Source organism: Orbicella faveolata, unplaced genomic scaffold (assembly GCF_042242905.1).
Source record: "Orbicella faveolata isolate gen_17 unplaced genomic scaffold, um_ofav_v1 contig_12, whole genome shotgun sequence".
NCBI classification, from domain to species: domain Eukaryota; kingdom Metazoa; phylum Cnidaria; class Anthozoa; order Scleractinia; family Merulinidae; genus Orbicella; species Orbicella faveolata.
Genome location: NW_028301539.1, coordinates 3889849 through 3911009, shown reverse-complemented (window position 1 = coordinate 3911009; position 21161 = coordinate 3889849). Strand labels below are relative to the sequence as shown.

At 41.1% G+C, this 21161-nt stretch overlaps 1 protein-coding gene across 1 annotated transcript; it reads left to right on the top strand.

The window, feature by feature from the left end:
• Window positions 1–171: 171 nt before the first annotated feature.
• On the top strand, window positions 172–21055 carry LOC149116161 (uncharacterized). The gene is made up of 2 exons (XM_089282120.1): window positions 172–291; window positions 15440–21055. Exon 2 carries the CDS (start codon window positions 15475–15477, stop codon window positions 18952–18954), a length of 3480 nt encoding a protein of 1159 aa, XP_089138246.1. The 5' UTR covers window positions 172–291; window positions 15440–15474; the 3' UTR covers window positions 18955–21055.
• The last annotated feature ends 106 nt before the right edge of the window (window positions 21056–21161 follow it).

The following is a 21161-nucleotide window of genomic DNA, read 5'->3' as shown; positions in this document are numbered from 1 at the left end:
TTTTTCCCATTCCGATGGTTCTTAGTGGAAGAAGAAAATTTTCAACTTCCGCTTTCTGTTCGCTCTTTATTAACGTGGCGCGCACGCGCAAAACGCAATCCGCTGGTCACTGTCAAGATTAGGGTTGCGGGCCTCTCTTGGGCCCGCAAATAGACTCATCGTCATGTGATTAACACGAGCTGTGTAGGGGAGTTAAGCTTTCACTTTCGAGTTGTTGTTTTCCTTGTTGATTGCAGACGGATCTCTGTGGCGTTGTTACTTTGCTGAATTGCTCCTGAATCTTTCCAAACGGTGAGTATGGCGTACATTACTGTTCTCTGTCACAGTCAAACTCTTTTTGACCTAGACGTGTGCACGAATAATTTATTTCTTTGGTAGATGATCAGTGAACAGTGCGCCTATACGCACACGGTTATCATGACTATTTGAATCCGAAGTGTCGTTCACTTATGGCGGAAAAAGAGGGAGGCAAGACTGGATGAAGGCATGTGACTCGGAAATCAAATCCAGTGTTGTCGGAGGGTTTTTGATCCTGTTTTTTTGTTGTTGTTGTTCGATTTGAACGCAGGGAAAATCGATTAACGAAATAGTCATAGTAGAATCGCAGTGAGCGTTCTCTTGCCGCTTGAATGCTCGCAAGATTCCTTTTGAGTTAGACGAGTTATCTGCGGAGTCTATAGAGACAACATTTCTAAAACCTCTGGGGCCAGACTATAGTAAATGAGAATGTGAAGAAGTAAGGAACTTCCGGGAAGTTTTAAATTTGTCATGCAGTAGAGGAAGCCTTTTCACTCCAGTTGCCTTTCGCATTAGAGACAGGCATCGCTCTGTGAGATGCACGATATCAAGCGGTTACGGACAGAGTTTCTCACCTAGCAGAAATAGAAGGGAATCTCTGTCTCGCACGGTACAAAGGAGAGAAACGAAAACCAAACATTGAATGTTTTAAAATTCGAAATTTTGACTTCAGTTCAACTACTGTTATACGTACCTTCACGCAAAGCACGCTTTGTTCTATGATCGCTGATAGAGGTAATGATACACAGGAGTACCCGTCGGATCCGCTCCGCAAAATATCCGCTCTGCAGACTAAAGTTGAGCTGGCTGGGAATTTTAGCATTAAACAGAATCTTGCTGAGAATTTAGCTTATCGAGAGCTAGCTAGCTGGAAAACATTTTTTGGTGTTCAAATAGCTTACATTGTGGTTTTACTAATCAGTTCTGGCTGGAAATTACATTCCGGATGCGATCACTGACTGAAGTGTGTCACTTGACACTCTCTGACTGCTTGACCTTTTGTTTGAAAACATGCTTACAATATAATGTTAGTTGTTTATTAAAGTTTTATTTACCAGCAAACAATAGAAGTCTGTTCTGCTGTCATTTATAGTGTGAAATTAGATCGGTTTCTTTTCCCTTGACGCTCCTTTTTCCCACGTTCAGTTGCATGTTTCACCACCGTTGATCCGGTCGCGGAAAATCATCGTCTGTTCTGCTTTCATGTTCTACCTTGAGACAACTGGTATCTGGTGATAACGTTTCTTGGTTCGTGCAGTCTTTTCACATTTTTGCCTGAGGCCCGGTGAGACTCGGGTAACCTCGTAATATTTTGTAACTAAAACATTGTTCCCGTATAATTTTGTGTCCAACGGTCGGTTTCAAGCGCGATCAGATTTTGCCGACCAGTTGTTTGAGGGTTTGGCAGCCAGAGAACTCTGAGGACTCCACTGATAAATTCAAAGGTTCAGGTAAGAACTACTTTGGAGTTGAACTAGCTGAATCAGGCTATATTTTTAATATTCAGTGATAATGTTTAAGCAATGTGTGAGGGAAAAGCCGGCGCAGGTTTTCAAACTGTATTCGCCACTGTATTGTATTTCAAACCCAACGGAAAGTGCCGCTTCAGTGAAGACAGTGAAAGCAAGAAAAGGCCTAATATGTCTCAGAACTTGGAAGGGTTTTCGAAACTGTCAGTGCATTCATCCACAGTGATCCTACTTCCAAGTGTAATTTCAATTCTGTAATTTAATGACCAGTAACATCCGATCCCGGTGCTGCAGTCGATCATGACCGCTTTTTAACTCGTCGAACGTTAAAACATGAGCTATTGAAACACATTTGCCGCGTCTTGGACAAACTGACGAGATATTGAAATGATTATTTTTTCCCGGTGTAAGAAAGTATTGTTTCCATCGGTTTCTTTACTGAAGTCCGATCGTGTTCTTTATATAACTGAAGGCTGATTACCTATTGCTGCCTTTTAGTATCGCCGAAAATTTGCCCTGAAAGAGCTGTTGACCAACACACCTGATTGATCTATTTCAATGCTAATTGTACTGTACTTTGGGATTTAAAAGGGAATACAAAGGCTTACCATGTCAAAGGTCAGAAAAGACCAGAAGGCAATCATGTCATTCCAGATTTCGTTCTTTCGGTGTCGATAGCGCCAGGACAATAATGTGTAATTTAATTTCTTATGCGTTCCCATTTGTTAACGCGCGTGTTTTTCGCACATTCAGTTTCTGTTAGAGAACAAGTTATTTTGTATGCCTGCGTTGTTACCGGAAATAGAGACATTTCGCCTTATTGTCCTTCTTTTTATGATGGCACAGACAGTGATTTTGTGGTGGAACAATTATCGCGCGGTTCAGTTCATGTAGCTAAGGCAAAGCGCGAAACATGGCACACGAAAAAATAGGGAAGAGGCGTGGCACCAGTTCACACCATTCACTGAATTCACGCTTCTGGGTTATAGTTTGATGACGAAATGAGCGGTAAAAAATTATTCCACAATTATTTTTCTTAAACAGTTAAATCCTTGCTTCTTTGACTTGCCCCAGGGAATGTAATTTTCAACAATGTAACATCAGTTAAAATCTAAGACATTTCATTGAATTCTCTCATGAATGAGCTATTTTTGTGAACATAGTTCTTGATCTAGATCTTACATTGAGGGGCCCGATAGTATCACCAGTTTTGTATATTATTATGTGTCCGTGGCTGTGTGGGTATTTGGATGCATGTGTGTGTGTGTGTGTGTGGACGGGGGGAGGACGCCGGTATAAGAGGGATTGTGCAGTATGTTACATTTTCTAAAACATATCATTTTTCAGGTGTAAAATTAACTGCGTGAACTATAAGAAGCACAGCTAAAGATGCTGCAAACGTTACCCGATGTCATGGACTGGTACCCAAGAAAAGATGAGCAAATTTGTTGATGAAATCACGAGATTAAGTTTGTGAATCTTTTATGCTGATCGTCCAGTGTATATTTATGACATTACACTGATCTGATTGATACATTTTGTTAACGAGTTAACGAGTAATGATGCTGTTAATAGCAATACTTTTACTGTGAACGGCCTTTAACATTCCAACAATGCCGGGGTCTTTGCTGCGAAACTTTGCACTTAACTGTGTGAAACTTTTACGGTGAACGACCTATAACATCCCAACAACGCCGGGGTCTTTGCTGCGAATGTTTGCACTTAACTGTGTGAAACTTTTACGGTGAACGGCCTATAACATCCCAACAATGCCGGGGTCTTTGCTGCGAATGTTTGCACTTAACTGTGTGAAACTTTTACGGTGAACGGCCTATAACATCCCAACAATGCCGGGGTCTTTGCTGCGAAACTTTGCACTTAACTGTGTGAAACTTTTACGGTGAACGGCCTGTAACATCCCAACAATGCCGGGGTCTTTGCTGCGAAACTTTGCACCTAACTGTGTGAAACTTTTACGGTGAACGGCCTGTAACATCCCAACAATGCCGGGGTCTTTGCTACGAAACTTTGCACTTAACTGTGTGAAACTTTTACGGTGAACGGCCTGTAACATCCCAACAATGCCGGGGTCTTTGCTGCGAATGTTTGCACTTAACTGTGTGAAACTTTTACGGTGAACGGCCTGTAACATCCCAACAATGCCGGGGTCTTTGCTGCGAATGTTTGCACTTAACTGTGTGAAACTTTTACGGTGAACGGCCTGTAACATCCCAACAATGCCGGGGTCTTTGCTGCGAATGTTTGCACTTAACTGTGTGAAACTTTTACGGTGAACGGCCTGTAACATCCCAACAATGCCGGGGTCTTTGCTGCGAATGTTTACACTTAACTGTGTGAAACTTTTACGGTGAACGGCCTGTAACATCCCAACAATGCCGGGGTCTTTGCTGCGAATGTTTGCACTTCAATGTGTGAAACTTTTACGGTGAACGGCCTGTAACATCCCAACAATGCCGGGGTCTTTGCTGCGAATGTTTGCACTTAACTGTGTGAAACTTTTACGGTGAACGGCCTGTAACATCCCAACAATGCCGGGGTCTTTGCTGCGAAACTTTGCACTTAACTGTGTGAAACTTTTACGGTGAACGGCCTGTAACATCCCAACAATGCCGGGGTCTTTGCTGCGAAACTTTGCACTTAACTGTGTGAAACTTTTACGGTGAACGGCCTGTAACATCCCAACAATGCCGGGGTCTTTGCTGCGAAACTTTGCACTTAACTGTGTGAAACTTTTACGGTGAACGGCCTATAACATCCCAACAATGCCGGGGTCTTTGCTGCGAATGTTTGCACTTAACTGTGTGAAACTTTTACGGTGAACGGCCTGTAACATCCCAACAATGCCGGGGTCTTTGCTGCGAAACTTTGCACTTACCTGTGTGAAACTTTTACGGTGAACGGCCTATAACATCCTAACAATGCTGGGGTCTTTGTTGTGAAACTTTGCACTTAACTGCGTGAAACTTTTACGGTGAACGGCTTTAAACATCCCGTCAATGGGTATTTATGAAATTTTTACGGTAAACTACCTCTAAGAATGTGTGTCTTTGGTTGTTTAGCTTTGAAGTTAAATTAATTTTGTGAAAGTTGTTTTGACAGTGCTTTGCAGTCTTGGGTAAGGCATGGATCAGTGACATGGACTGAGATGGATCACCAACATTCAAGGTATGAATTATCAAGATTTTTTTTACTCATTTTATGATAAAGATTCTAATGTGGTTTATACACTTTTATCTCGCAATTCCAGAGTGGGAAGCTCAGAGAAGACAGTTGTCCAAAGAAAATGAAAAACACGTTTTTCAATACTTTTGAGGTAAACATGGTGTTACTAATCAGCACTAAACCAGCTCCCTTTGGTTGTTTTAAGGAGCTGGCATAACCCTTTATTTTTCAAAAAAAATCATTAGAAATTATTGTAAACTACTAAATCGGGGTAAACATATAAAGTGTGTTGCTGTTGTTGAAATTACAATCATTATTGGGCTAGCAATGTAGAAGTAAACCGATATGTAGTAGTAAAGGACTTCAATATTATTTTTTGTTCATTTCCCTTACAGCGTTATATAAAAGTAATTTTGCAACAGGCATTTCTTTGGTGAAAGCAAGTTTGATCTGAATGTCTAAAAGGATTAGAGGGATCTTATTTTAAACATAAGTGTGAATCGTTTTAGATGTCAGAACGCAAAGTGCCAAACTGTCACACGTATGCTGAACCTGGAAGACATCTGAAGTATCGGAAAACAACGTGCTGGGAGACACCTTGTCCGATCCACTTAAGACATAAATGGTAAGTTGTATTGTTTTTAAGTGATAACATATCAAAGTGTAGATTTTGCTTATAGCGGCAAAAATAACCACATATTGCTAATTTATCTCTAATAATAGTCAACAGACAATAGGCTGTTGAATAAAGGTCCTAAACAATGCGTTTGTTTTTAATCTAAGTCAAAACGCTGGCCAGAACATTTTTTCGCCTATAATTGCCTTGCTGGCATTTGCAATGTTACCCTTTACTGCTGGCTGGCTACTTGGCTAATTGCCATTTTTCTAGCTCGGTATTCAAAATTTTCATTATGTCTGGCTGGGAGTTTTATGAAATAAAGTCGATCTTGCTAGCAGTGAAGAGCGGATATTTTTTTCCCAGGAAAGTTGCTTATTAATGGTAATTGACGTGGGAGCACAGAATCAGTGCTTGAGAAGTCACATATTAAATTTCCAGTTAAAGTGTCGTTGGGTACTCCTGGATACACAACATCTTATCATTATCTTTCTTATGTTCACAAACGATTAACACCGCCGAAGAAACCCAGAAATTCTAATTTCTCAAGCTCGGTTCATACCGTCCCATTTCTGCCGTGTCGACTGAATTCAGTGAAACGGATTTCGTCTGAATCGGCTGCCGCATATGCCCGTTCTACTGAAATGCGACACCGATTCAAACGTCGAATTTCTGACCTGTCGAATCTCGTCAGTTACATATCAGGCCCTATTTAATAACCCTATTGCTAAGGGTACCCAAGCAAGAGGGTTACCCAAGCACTTGGAAAATGATATTTAAAGTTTTAAGCATGGATTGGGGGATCCACTGAATCCTTCTTTCGCTCCTTCGCTTCCTGTTTTATGTTAGGCATTTTGTAAATCCTCTGCACGATTTGACCAATGCTTTCCTCGGCGAGTGAGTAGGTTAAATTTAAAATACGTCTGGAGAGTAAGAAAGGGCTAATGCAACAGAGAAACGGAGAAAGAAAAACTTGTATTAGATTATTTCTCTGAGTTTTAAGGAACAGAACGTCTGAACAATAGAACTTCGTTATGAATTAGTAGCCCGGGGGACTACCTTGGGAATTTCTGGGTGGCGATGTGCCGCTGGGACCCTGGAACCCGTAGCCTATACCAGAGCTAGTTCAGCTGAATATTGCTAACCTATACTAGAGTAAACTCCCCAAATCCCCCCATCTATCGACACTGTTAAGGCTGATTTGCGTAAATTTAAACTTGCCGATTTGATTTTTTTATATTTTTGAGTGGCAATTCCTGGTTTCCTTAGTCTAGATAAAATCTTCAACCAACTAGTCAGTTTTGTGAAAAATTATGCGCTATTCTAGACCCAAACGCTCTGATTTATATACCCTATACTATCCTAGAGTAAACTGCTTGAAAACCATACCCTTCACAGCGGCCAGGAGCAGCGGCACACCTATATAGCCCATACATGGCAGTGCCCCCCCCCCCCCCCGCGGGATTAGTAGACACCAAAAAACCAAGGCAATGAATGGAATCCAGCGAGGGTAGGGAGGGTAAAACTAGTGAGGATAGACCGCAAATGACCTTTCAGACGACGCTAAACTTGATATGACCAAGGAGAAACCTGATGCGAGTGCCAAGAGACAAAGCCACGCGAGGAGGGTGTCCCTAATTTAGCATTTTGACAGGGCCAAAATAACCAAATTAATAGACACAAAAGAGACGAACGAGTTTGGGGCAAATATCGGCAGGTATATGTTCCAGGGTGCAGGGTGCAGGGTGCAGGGTACAGGTTGAGATTTAATTATAACTGGAAAACCGCTGGCGCTTAAAAGAAACGTACAGGTGGTAGACTTACCGTGACTGTTACATGACCTAGCTTACAACCGCTCAGAAAGGTGGCTTCCACCTGAGTGCCAAACCGGCTGAAGCGATGGGAGGAGAGTATATTCCTATCATTTCAAGCCTGCAATGAATTATTGTTTTTGAAGAAACATCTGATATATCATCTGAAATATCTGCTGAATTTGGTTTCTTCCCTGTGACTACCAAAATGAAAGCACACTGAGCTTGTGCTAGTATATTCCGGTGGTTAAAATCTTATATTATTCCATTTCTTTATTTATTTGGTTTATTTGTGATGGCAATCTTCTGTTGTTGAGGGAAGACCCGAGCCAAATCTGGAATCGATGGAAACATCTGTGGAGCGGCCATCCAGATGGCTTTGAAGAGATTTCACTGGTCTCAGCGTGTCGATCGATAAGTATTTAAAGCGGATCGATCGTGTTTTAATTATGTGAAAGAGGCGAACTACTTTATATAAGAACCCCTGACGAGTATATAGGTTATTAATTATTTTTAGTGCCAGCGGTTTTCTAGTTATAACTAAATTTCAACCTGCACCCTGCACCCTGCACCCTGCACCCTGCAAAATATACCTGCCGGGCAAAAATACAATTTAATACCAAAACCAAGGCAATGAATAGAAACCCAAGCCCATTAAGGGGAAAAAAGAAAAAAAGGAGAGAGGAAATGGAAGAAAGAGTAGAAAAAATATGACAGAATGGGAAAGACGAGGGGAAATGGCATACAAGTCTCTTCTTGGTCGATAATTTAAGGTAAACTAAATACGTATCGCTGCGCCAGTCCCCCTGCAGGTAGAACCCTGACGAAAACTGCGAGATGAAAAATTATCTGGCTTGAGTCCTACCGAGGAAATGCATGATTTGAAAAACCGATTTAAATGTGAGCGAGAATAGGTTCAGGCGACCCGCCGTGATTAACAACAAACAAGGGCGAGCTAGCAAGTTGAGGCACAGTGCAAAAATAGTTCCTGAGTGCGGTGACAGGACACAAGATGGAATGAGAAGTGAAAGGTAAAGAAATTTCTAGCACGCGCTGTTTGAATTGAATAGTTTTGGTCCTAAATACCCTAAGGACCGCAACTGACGCAGTGAAAGAGACATCTTGGAGATAAGCGTTGTTGGACTGACAGTCAGCTAAGGTATAAGGTACTAAATTAGAAATCAAAAGAAAAGAAAAAAGGCAACCAGAAAAAGGGCATGCACGCAAATGTGCAACTGATTAGACCAATCAAAATTGTGAAAAACATTCAAAAGAATATCAACAGTCACTGGATGAGTGACACGAACAGAAGTCAACCATGATACGACGAAGCTCCCGCTGCGTGAGAAATGATCGTTGAAAGAGAAATCAGCTCCAAATGACTTGTTGATATGCTTGAGAATGTTGACATGGTTAACTGAGCATTGACGACATAACGATTTCGAATGCTTAGAAACAGGGAACGGATCAAAAGCGTAGTAATCACAAAATAGAAGATTAGAGGTCAGCTGTGTTCTCATGTTCCTCTTGGTCGATTCTTGAAACGCTAGGGACTAAAGGTCCGGTAATACGGGCAACATTTTCCTTCAACTTGTCTCGCAACATTGTTGCATTGCAAGTTGAAACACATTGTTGCGCGTATTACCACATTTGTGACCAACTTGTATCGCAGCAAAATACAGTGTTGCAAGTCTGCAGAATTCCACAGGTATAATCGCTTAATCGTGTGTAAATAAAGATGACACCTTTTTCAACATAATTTAGCATTTCGACGCAGTTGCACTTCGACTTTTGGCCGTCTTAATTTTCCGTGCCAGCGAAGTTCTCTCAGTATGAAACTCAGTGTCGCTTCAGGTAGCTAGGCGAAAAGTTGTATTTTTGCGACAGTTCTTCCAAGCGTTTTGCCTTTCTTCCTGCTTGTTTTGAAGGGACAAACGAAGTGTCCCAATGACTATGATAGCTCTCGAGGTCTTTGTACAGGACAAATTTATGACTTTCCGAGAGTTACTGGTCTACTTCGAATTCAGGCTCGCCTTCACCGTCCGCCATGTTTTTTTTATTTGCCGCGCTTCGCGACAGCCAATCACAGGCGTTGAATTCAAATTTGTTGCGAGACAAGTTGTAGCTTCAGTGGTACTACGAGCAACAAAACTAAAATTTGTTGCAGAAAGTAGAACTCGAGTCTACTTTGCGCAACATATTGCCTCAACTTGCAACACTGTATTTTGCTGCGAGACAAGTTGGTCACAAACGTGGTAATACGCGCAACAATGTGTTTCAACTTGCAATGCAATAATGTTGCAAGACAAGTTGAAGAAAAATGTTGCCCGTACTACCGGACCTTAAATGTTGTTAGCGTAGTCCAACAGTTGCGCAGCGTCTACAGCAAAACACAACGAGGACAGACCGCAAATGACCTTTGAGACGACGCCAGACGACGCTAAACTTGATATGACCAAGGAAAAACCTGATGCGATTGCCAAGAGACAAAGCCACGCGAGCGGGGTTGTCCCTAATTAAGCGTTTTGACAAGGCCAGAATAACCACATGCACTCGACCTTTTGAAACCTGAGTGAGTGACGCAAATTGCGTTATGAGTGTGATAATAATAACGCATAACGTAACGCGGTTAGCGTGGGAAATGTAACGTTTTTTATATGGAATCTTTATTGGTTCAAACAGCAGTTTTCGTTTTCTAAGAGGAAGTTGATAATTAACTTGTACTTCCTGGTTTTACGCTTAAATTTGGAAGGAAAACGAGAACCCGCAGCACAAGCATTTTATTACTTGGTCACACGTCCAGTACTCCAGGTGTATTGAATCGATAAACCGATAATAGATGTCAATCGATAACAATGGATACTAATCAAAGATCAGTTGATATCGATTGCCGATAGCAATCGATGAAAATCGATGAAGAAAAATATTGTGAGTTCCATTGTTATCGATTGCCGATAGTAATCTAAAACGATTGATTCATCGATTTTTATAGACTGTTGTCGATTGTTATCGGAAATTATTTTTGTCCTTTTACAAGTTACACTGATAAAATGACTCACAACATTTGTCTGTAATGGTTTTATTGGGTTATTTTACATTCATAACCTGCATATCTTTTATCGTCATCAACACAATAACAAGAACAGAAACATTTAGGGAAAATTTCCAGTAAAGATATTCTTGATGCGGTCGACTGTGCGGTGATGAACTTAGGTTCCTGTGCATCCGGTATTGAAATGTAACGCAACGCTCCCAAAAAACAGCTGCGCAGGACACTAAGATGAATGGGACATGCCAAGAGTCTGCTTTAGAACCCCAGAAGACCTGGAGGAGAGATCACTCCACCTGGACTTTGAATCCTTAGTTCGGAGTCAATGAAATTTTGTTGTTCCAGGTATTATTTTACACAATAACAAAGGCATCTTTGAATAGTCCGGAAAACTTGATGTATGGTTAAACGGTAAGACAGGAGTTATCGATTGATAACGATTTTCGTCGATCGATAAAGATCGATAATTTTTGTTTTCTGTGAGTTCGATTGCTATCGATTGTAGATATCAATTGATATCCATTGACCTCCATTGATATCCATTGAATCGATTGATTTCCGATATCAATTTTTGTCGATTGACAACGCCTGGAGTACTAACTTATCTAAGTTATTAGCTTTGGTGATGATATATGAGCGGTACTTTCTGGTAACGTTTCGAACTAGGATAACTTAATGAATGTTTAACGGTGTCACACTTTCCTTATGTGTTCTCTTACTGTTGCGTTTTGCATTATTTCTTAACGCCTCTTTAGCGCGGTACATCATGTCATGTCATTGCTTGTTTATACGTTTAATTAGTCTTGATATCTAAGGAATATAAGGTGTCCCCTTTTATGATCTAGCAACGAGCCTAAAGGCGTTAACGCGGGATAATTTGATCGACGTATTAATGCATCAACTTTGAAAGGCTATCCGCGTGGAAAAAAATCCAAAAGGAAATGCTATCATTCAATTTTGCATTTTATATAATAATTAAATGAATGCGCGCGCTCTGATTGATCAATCAGCTATGGTTTATTGTGCCAGTAAACTCATGAAAATTTCGCGTGTCTTCTGAATTATTATATAAAAGCAATAGGCCACAAGTTTTTATGGTTTATAGGCTGATATACCACTTGGGATGTTGGAGGAACACTCGAGGAATTCGTAAATCACTCGCCTGCGGCTCGAGATTTACAAATTCTTCACGTGTTCTTCCAACATCCCGCGTGGTTTATCAGCCTATAAACCATAAAAACTTGTGGTCTCTTGCTGAAATAAACGATGTAAGTTGTATTTTCTTCAACAAAAGGAAAACAGAACGTGGTTCGCGTGATTAGAATTTGTATCGAGAAACATTAGTACTGTTAGCTACTGTTCTGTCACTATAGTGACGCAAAAATGGCTCAGTCGGTTCGAATTTCAAATTTCAGCTGCAATTTTTTATTACGGAAAAGAAATACACCAAAACTGCTGTCCCTGGCTTCGTTTGTGTACCTTTTTTTTCTATGTTGCTGTAGAGGTTTAGGTCGTGTTACTCATGAGTAAAGCGATTTCAGGGAGTTTTGGCTTCATCGTTTTCCAGTGTTTTTGACAGGAAGAAATACATTTGTCAGCTATCAAATATTTACTTGGGGTAAAATCTGGAGACGATGTGAGCTTTTGTGACAAACAATGGCTCTTCTGATGGCTCTCACTCCATATCCTCGTATCCACGTGACTGTGGTCACATGGACACGACGCAAAAACTCGAAACGCCTTTTCCGACTGGTTTAGTAATTGGAGCAATTTCTCTTTGTTGATTAAATCTAATATTCTCACGGCATGCATGCATAGTTCAAGAAGAAATAATATACCAATACATGTCGAGCTCAAACTCATATTACCTAAATGTATTTCTCTTCCATATTGCAATGCTATATGTCCATAATTTACATTAGGTTTAATAAATGAAAAAACCGCTCCACCACGTTATGGATGAAATGCTATGAGTACAATTCATATGAAGTAATTCTTTAAAGCCACCGCTGATAATATGGCCTTGGCCCCTTCGACTGCTAGCAGTCTCAAGTCTCATGCAGCCGTCTTCTCGCCTGAACGGGTTCGGGCAGCTGGAAGGGCCGAGAAGTAACTGCCTGAGAGTAAAGTGGCCGAGGGGGCGATGTGGTCCTATCCTCTTTCTTCCGGCTTTCTCTTCGCCGCATCCTCGACAAGAGAGCCTGTTCACAGACCAGCCGTCTTCTCGCGCTTAACTCCCGAGGGGCCCAGCTTTCTCTTCTTGGGCCCCTCGGGGGTTAAGGACGTTCGCGCGAAAGGTTTCCAGTGGATAGATAATCATTTACTTGTGTTAGAAATGCAAAAGAAATTAGGGGTTACCAACTTCGTTTCAGAGATAAAGCGTGTGGAAAGCTACCCTCATTTTTTAAAATTGGCGCACGTAATTCAGCATGGTCTACAGGGGTTTATTGTTAAAAATATCGAAGATGGGTCAAAGGAGGCCAACGATCTTAGCCATATTTTGTAGAAGTGGATCTGTTGCGTAAATAATTCTAAATTTTGCCAACGTTTTCACAAAACTTAACCCTTCAAGAGGCATTTACGTAAGTATATGTGCATGTAAGTATAATATTAGTACCGTAAGTAGTGTAAGTGTTTGTCCTGTAAATAAAATTGCATTAAAAAGAGGCCTTTAAAATCGCCGCACAGACAAACTAAGAGCTGAAAAGAACGGAATTCGATGGTGCATTTTGCAAAAAATTCAGATTTTCTTCATTTTTTTTTTTTTTTTCGCTAAACGTAGAAAATCAGTAGAAAAAATGATCCATTAAAAGAAAAATAGGGTCACCGAACGTCCAAGATCGTTACATCCAGGCGAAGCTATATAGCAACGACCATCTGCTGTATCATTGTTCATTTTCTTACTTAGCGCGCACTCGATGCATGTCGTGGCATGTGAATTTGCGTCCGCAGTAAGAATGCGCAGAAACAATTAGCGCTAACGTCCTTAAGCACGAAAAGACGGCTGACACTTCAGACTGGGGCTGATCATTCGCGTGAAGCTGCATATAAACATAACGTAAACTTGACTTTGTCACTCAAACGTCTGTAACGGACAGAACGGCTCTGTTTCTGAGAGAAGTCTTGGCGCCATGTCAGCAGTTTGATTCACTCTTTCTTTTCTAAGGTGGCTCAAAACAGTTGTCTTTTTTTTTTTTTTTTTCTTTTAGACTTATCGAACTAGGTGCGATTTTTCAGGCTTGGAGCTGTACTGTTTTGAATTGCTGTGCTATTGTTTTAAGGTAACTCTCCACTGTGCCTTTCATTGTGTTTACGTCATAAATTAAGATTGCACAGTCCTGTTGCATAGCAACGAACTTGACCCACTTTTTATCATCAATATGCATCTATCTTAAAAACTAAGCCGGTGACCCCATATTTTTTTATAAAAATCTTTTTATTACACACACAAGAGGAAACATGCAAAATTATAAAAAAAAATTCTGCGGAGTGGATTTTTCTCAAATTAAGAAAAATGGAAATTCCCAAGTTGGAGAAATTCCATTCCACAGTTTTTTTTTTACAATTTCGCACATGCATTCCGCTTTTGCTGTTGAATATTTTTATAAAAATCTTTTTATCACACACAGAGGAGGAGACATGCAAAATTATAAAAGATTCTGCGGTGTGGATTTTTCTTAAATTAAGAAAAATTGAAATTTCCAAGTTAAAGAAATTCCATTCCACAGTTTTTTTTACAATTTCGCACATGCATTCCGCTTTTGCCGTTGAATATTTTTATGCATTAAAAAAGTAGGGTCACCGGATCAGTGTTTGAGATATTAGCTTCGTGGATATGAAATTTTTCACGCTCGTTCTACGCGTAAATTAAAATCTCGACTTTACAAGATCGCACTTTGGGCACGCGTAAAGACGGTCCGCTGCTCAGTAAAGCCCGCAATTCCACGCGAATAATTGCGAATACCCGCGAATAGTGCTTTCTTTTTCGCTGTTCTCGTTAGCAGCATAAGCGGTTGAAAAAGAGTACCATAAATACCCGAAGGTGAGACTGGCACGGTAAAAGAACGAAGAAAACCTGAAGAGTAGTCTTTTCCTGCTGTTTTTTAGATTGATAGCCGGCGCGATCGATCGCAACATCAACATCACAAGATTCGTTTACGTTCCAGCACAGCGGTTTAAAAGAATGTTTTTACCTCTGGAAATGCCTGAAGGATGGATGTTTTCGAAGGTAAAAATAAGCGACATCACAAACAACTCACTGACCTTATCGGAAACAAAGTTTTACGGAATAGCCTTCGCGCCGCCTTGTTTGTTGTGAGTTTTGCAAACTTTAAATCTAGCGACCCCTCGGGTGATCGCGTGATGCCTCGCGCTGAACTGCGCGTTAGAGCCCAGGCTTGTCACGGAAACATTACTGTTTTGAGCCACCTTAAAAGGAAATGTTTTATAAGAATATCGAGGCTGAAATTTGCGAAAGTTTAAGAATATTTGAAGAATAAACCCGAGGCTGAGACTTTGAAAAGAAAATTTTGTGTTAAAAAATTGTAAATAGAAATAAAATTCTTCCTTTCTCTAAGCGGCAAAACTAGCCAGAACGCAACAAAAACAGCATTAACACATTTCTGCAAGACGTTATGTACGTGACATCAAGCTTTAATATCTGCAGGCTGGCTTCAAAATTACTTTAACACCATCAAGACACCAAATTCGAAAAATATTCAAAAACAGAAATGCCACACCCTATAATCTAAGCATATCCACAAAAATATTTTCAGCCTAAAATCGGCAGAAAAATAAGGATATTCAGCCTCGCGGCCAGAAGAACTATATTCTTATCAAAAAAAAAACAGTGTACATGAAAATTACCTTTTTATCCTAATTGCTGTAATGTATTTCAATGTAAAAGAGGAAAAGTAAAATCAGGAAAGTCAAAAAAGCAAACGAAACCTTCAGCTAGCAACCGAGCTCGACAGGGTTCTAATTGGCTAATTACAAAGTTTTATTTCTTACAAAGGGCTGAAGTCAAACAAAAGGTGACGCAAGCAGAAAATGGCCGCTGTTGCAATAGAATTTACAGAAGAGCAATTGAACTACTTCAGGATCTGTTACGTTGTCACTGATATAATAACTGAAGGTCTCCGATCAATTTTCAAGCAAGAATGGGACAATCGCTACAAGACTACGTTAGGAGAATGGAAAGATGAGCCGGGGAATGGATTGGACTTCAAGAACGAGGAATCTCCCGGAAACCAGAGAAGAAACGCCAAACTCCTAGCTACTATGATTAACGGAGACAGAGAAAAATGGGATTGTACCATGCTCTTTTACGCCATTCTTTACTCCGATTCCATCGGTCCTGGTCTCAATCCAGTCGTCAAATCACATATAGATGATCTCAGAAAGTTTCGAAATGAAGACTTTGCGCACATGCCAAAAGGTCACCTCGTGTATCCAGAGTTTCAAATCGCCATTGGTAAAGTTCATGCTGCATTTCAAGGGCTCGGTCTCTCTACCTGCCAAATTCAAGACATCCAAAATCAGAAAAGGTTTCCAATAGAGGAGTTAAGACGGGTCTTGGAAAAGGTTGATGACCTGAGACAGGAACTTCAAGAAAAGGAGAAGAAGCTTCAAGAAAAAGGAAAGGCACTTCAAGAAAAGGAAAAAAACCTTCAAGCAAAAAGAAAGGAACTACAAGAAAAAGAAGAAGAACGACAGGTCCTTGAGGATCAGTTACACAACGAAATTTCCTCCTTTTGTATTCTCCCTCCCAAACCTTCACACGACGTCGCAAGTCGCCATTTTGAGGTGGCTGAAATAACTCAACAGCTCAAACAGCTCAAAAGCACTAACGAAAACAAATTAAGTTTTCTGTACATCTCAGGGAACCCTGGAAGTGGAAAATCTCAACTGGCTGGCCTTGTAGCTGAGCAGTTCTTCAAAGAGGGCAAAGAAATTCCGTGTGCTACTTCATTTGTAATGACAATGAATGCTGAAAGCCAAGATACACTTCTGGAATCGTACGTGTCTTTTGCCAGGCGATGTAAATGTCCAGAATTTGTGGTTACAAACACCCGTAACTGCAAAGATTTGACTACGGGTGAGAAGATCACTAATCTGAAGACTTTAATCAGCACAAAAATCGAGCTTTATACGTCGTGGCTACTGGTGGTGGACAACGTTACTAGCATATCACGTGTGCATGTTCATTTACCGGCGTCTGGAAATGAGCAGTGGGCAAACGGTCAGTTGTTAATCACAACACAGGACACTGCGTCCATCCCTTTGCCAAGTTCTTTCATTAAACACATCTCAGTTAGCAAAGGTATGAAGCCTCCCGATGCCAGTTGTTTATTGGCAAAACTTTCATTTATCGATCACAGCGAGATGGGAAAAGAAGTTGCGCAGGCACTGGACTACCAGCCTCTTGCCTTGGCAAGCGCCGCCACCTATGTCAGACAGGTGCGGCAGAACAAGACAACGTCACATTTTGGCTGGAACGACTACCTAGAGAAGCTTAAAAAGGGGCAACGAGGTACCACTGAAACCATCCATGCTGAAACTAATCCAAGCTACCAAGAATCCATGACCACAGCAACAACACTGGCTGTTGAAAAGGCAATGACCTCCGACAAAATCATACATCACACGTTCAGTCTCCTCTCTGTGTGTGCGCCACAACCTGTAAGTCAAGACATTGTGATCAATTATATTCTCAACGTAGATGAAGAAATTAAAGATAAAGAGATGATTGCTATGAGAATCCAAAGATGTTCACTCATATTAAATGGTGAAGACGAAAGTGGTGCCCTTATTCGGGTGCATCAGGTTGTTTATGATGTCATTAACTCTTTGACTAGCGATTTTCCGGAGATCCAACAACTTCAAACTGTAGACGCAACCGTTAGATCATTCATTCAGTTCGTGGAAAGCAACCTATCAGTGAATTGGGAGGACACTGATTCTCTTGTTGACAGCAAGCCCGTCATACCTCATTTAAAAACCTTGTTTATAAATACTGAAAAATTGTTTCATAAACGAGACACTTCTCAAGAAACCCAACGCAGCATAATAAATGTTCAGCATTATCCATCTTCCTTTACAAAACTTGGCCAAATTTGTCAAATGCACTGTTTTTTCGACGTTGCAATAAAGTACTTCAGCCAAGCATTACAATTCGTTCAGCGTAGTGAAGTGTATATCGACAAAGATGAAGCAGAATGTTGCATTTTCCTGGGTGATGTACACTATTGCCTAAGTGACCTGGAGCAAGCCAAAGAGTATCATGAACATGCCCTTAGCATTTATCTGAAAAAGCTCGACCCTGACCATCTTGATGTGGCAACGTGTCACAATAACCTTGGTAATGTTCACCGCGACTTGGGTGACCTGGAACAGGCCAAAGAGTGTTATGAACGTGCACTTACCATTTATCTGAAAAAGCTCGACCCTGACCATCTTCATGTGGCAACGTGTCATAATAACCTTGGTAATGTTCACGGCGAGCTGGGTGACCTGGAGCAGGCCAAAGAGTGTTGTGAACGTGCACTTACCATTCGTCTGAAAAAGCTCGACCCTGACCATCTTGATGTGGCAACGTGTCACATTAACATTGGTAATGTTCACCGCGACTTGGGTGACCTGGAGCAGGCCAAAGAGTGTTATGAACGTGCACTTACCCTTCGTCTGAAAAAGCTCGACCCTGACCATCTTGATGTGGCAACGTGTCACATTAACATTGGTAATGTTCACCGCGACCTGGGTGACCTGGAGCAGGCCAAAGAGTGTTATGAACGTGCACTTACCCTTCGTCTGAAAAAGCTCGACCCTGACCATCTTGATGTGGCAACGTGTCACATTAACATTGGTAATGTTCACCGCGACCTGGGTGACCTGGAGCAGGCCAAAGAGTGTTATGAACGTGCACTTACTATTCGTCTGAAAAAGCTCGACCCTGACCATCTTCATGTGGCAACGTGTCACAATAACCTTGGTACTGTTCACCGCGACCTGGGTGACCTGGAGCAGGCCAAAGAGTGTTATGAACGTGCACTTACCATTCGTCTGAAAAAGCTCGACCCTGACCATCTTCATGTGGCAAGGTGTCACAGTAACCTTGGTACTGTTCACCGGGACCTGGGTGACCTGGAGCAGGCCAAAGAGTGTTATGAACGTGCACTTACCCTTCGTCTGAAAAAGCTCGACCCTGACCATCTTGATGTGGCAACGTGTCACATTAACATTGGTAATGTTCACCGCGACCTGGGTGACCTGGAGCAGGCCAAAGAGTGTTATGAACGTGCACTTACCCTTCGTCTGAAAAAGCTCGACCCTGACCATCTTGATGTGGCAACGTGTCACATTAACATTGGTAATGTTCACCGCGACCTGGGTGACCTGGAGCAGGCCAAAGAGTGTTATGAACGTGCACTTACTATTCGTCTGAAAAAGCTCGACCCTGACCATCTTGATGTGGCAACGTGTCACAATAACCTTGGTACTGTTCACCGCGACCTGGGTGACCTGGAGTAGGCCAAAGAGTGTTATGAACGTGCACTTACCATTCGTCTGAAAAAGCTCGACCCTGACCATCTTCATGTGGCAAGGTGTCACAGTAACCTTGGTACTGTTCACCGGGACCTGGGTGACCTGGAGCAGGCCAAAGAGTGTTATGAACGTGCACTTAGCATTCGTCTGAAAAAGCTCGACCCTGACCATCTTGATGTGGCAATGTGTCACAATAACCTTGGTACTGTTCACCGCGACCTGGGTGAGCTGGAGCAGGCCAAAGAGTGTTATGAACGTGCACTTACCATTCGTCTGAAAAAGCTCGACCCTGACCATCTTGATGTATTAGCTGTTCAGCATAAGTTAACTCAGCTTCAACAGATGATGGAGAGTATGTCCCGAAAGAAGCATGTTCATCATACTCGTAATGTACGTTGCACAATACTTTGAATACAGTGGATCTTGCTAGGTTAAGGTTACAGATGATGTCTGGTAAAGTTCTTGTCTACATTTTGTTTAAATGGCTTAACAAATTATTAAGACTCTTGAAATACATTCAGTAAGCCCCATTGGGTGCGGATACCATAGGCTTGAAGATCGTGTCCGAATCCATTTGTTTCCCGGCAGGCGGGATAACGTTTGACTGAGTTTAACTTTTGCCTTAAGGACCCGGATAAATATGGAAACTATTCAAGTTTGTAAATTTTATTGCTGCAGTCGTTATGACAGAGTAGAAACATAATGTCGGCTTTAGTGTAAAAAAGTAAAAAAAATCCTCCTTTGAGATTTGTTAGAAAAGATGAGAAAGAGAAAAAATGGTGATTTGGTGAACTGATTGAAAATTGGATTTTTTAGTTAGAAAAGAAAGAAACCATCTTGAGTTTTTTCCTACCAACTATATTTCTTGGCGTATCTTACGTTTTACTCCCCCTTATGGTGGCTGGCAATGGTTTCCAGCACTCTTTTGTCAGCTATACTTTGACGGTCAATTCTCAAACTCTTTTCTAAGTAATGATGCAATATTGGTATCACTTAAAGCCTAAGGCCCGGTTCATACGTCGCATTTCTGCCGTGTCGAATTCAATTCAATTAAGTGCGGCAGAAATGCGACTGTGAATTCATACGTCGCACTTGTGTCGCACTTAATTCAGAATTTATACTGTCGGGTATGTCGGCCAGCGGAAAATGCTTTAAACGTAGAGTATTCAATATGGCGGACGAAAATACTGAGCGACGAAGGACTTTAATTTTGCTAAAAATTGTCCGCCAACGTAACGAGAAGGAGAAGGCTAACAACGGAGCAGTATGTGTTGCAATATGTTCGGGTTGCTCTGGGTCGAGAATGGTCAAGTTTCTTCTTTTTCTTTGGCGGGAAAACATTTACGCATGCTCAATACATTAACATAATGTATGCATTAGATTCGACACGGCAGAAATTCGACGTCTGAATCAGTGTCGCATTTCTGTCGGATAATGCGACAAGACCAGTCGAACGTGCGGCAGAAATGCGGCAGCCGATTCAGACGTCGAATTTCTGTCGAATCTAATTCGTTGAATTGAATTCGACACGGCAGAAATGCGACGTATGAACCGGGCCTAAGCTTACCCAATGTTGAACCAGTGATGGTAATCGTGATGGCATATAAGGTCACCATAGCAGTAGTATAACCCCTTAGAAACACCCTTAATGTTATAAACACTTACTGACTTAAAGTAAGAATGTTTAATGTAGCTTGTTTCTAAGGTAACCTGTTTGTATAAAAAGAATGACCACAACTTGTTCACCATTTGTCCTTTGTTATGTTTCAGTTCCTCCAGATAGTATGTTAACATTCGATGAAGTGTCTCTAACAAAACAAAAGAGTAAAGTAGTTAAATATTTCATATTTTCCTCGGTATGTTTCGAATGTGATGCGACCGGCATATGAACCATATCTTAGATCCATAGCAAATTGTTAAAAGATACAATAGCAATGTCTATAGTATTATTGGTATATATCGTTTCAAACCTGACTTAAAAATGAACACCAGTTATATTGAAAGAAACAATGAGTGTCACATGTTAAACTTTTGTAGAACATTCAAGTCCAATTTAGTTATATTATTAAACAATAATTGTAACAAATTTCGTATTAAGACTTTTTGCTTTGCACGACTTGTCTTGTAACTGACATTTAAATGGATTTTTACGCTCCGTTAAACGAGCAGTCTTCCATACGCTAAGATATTTT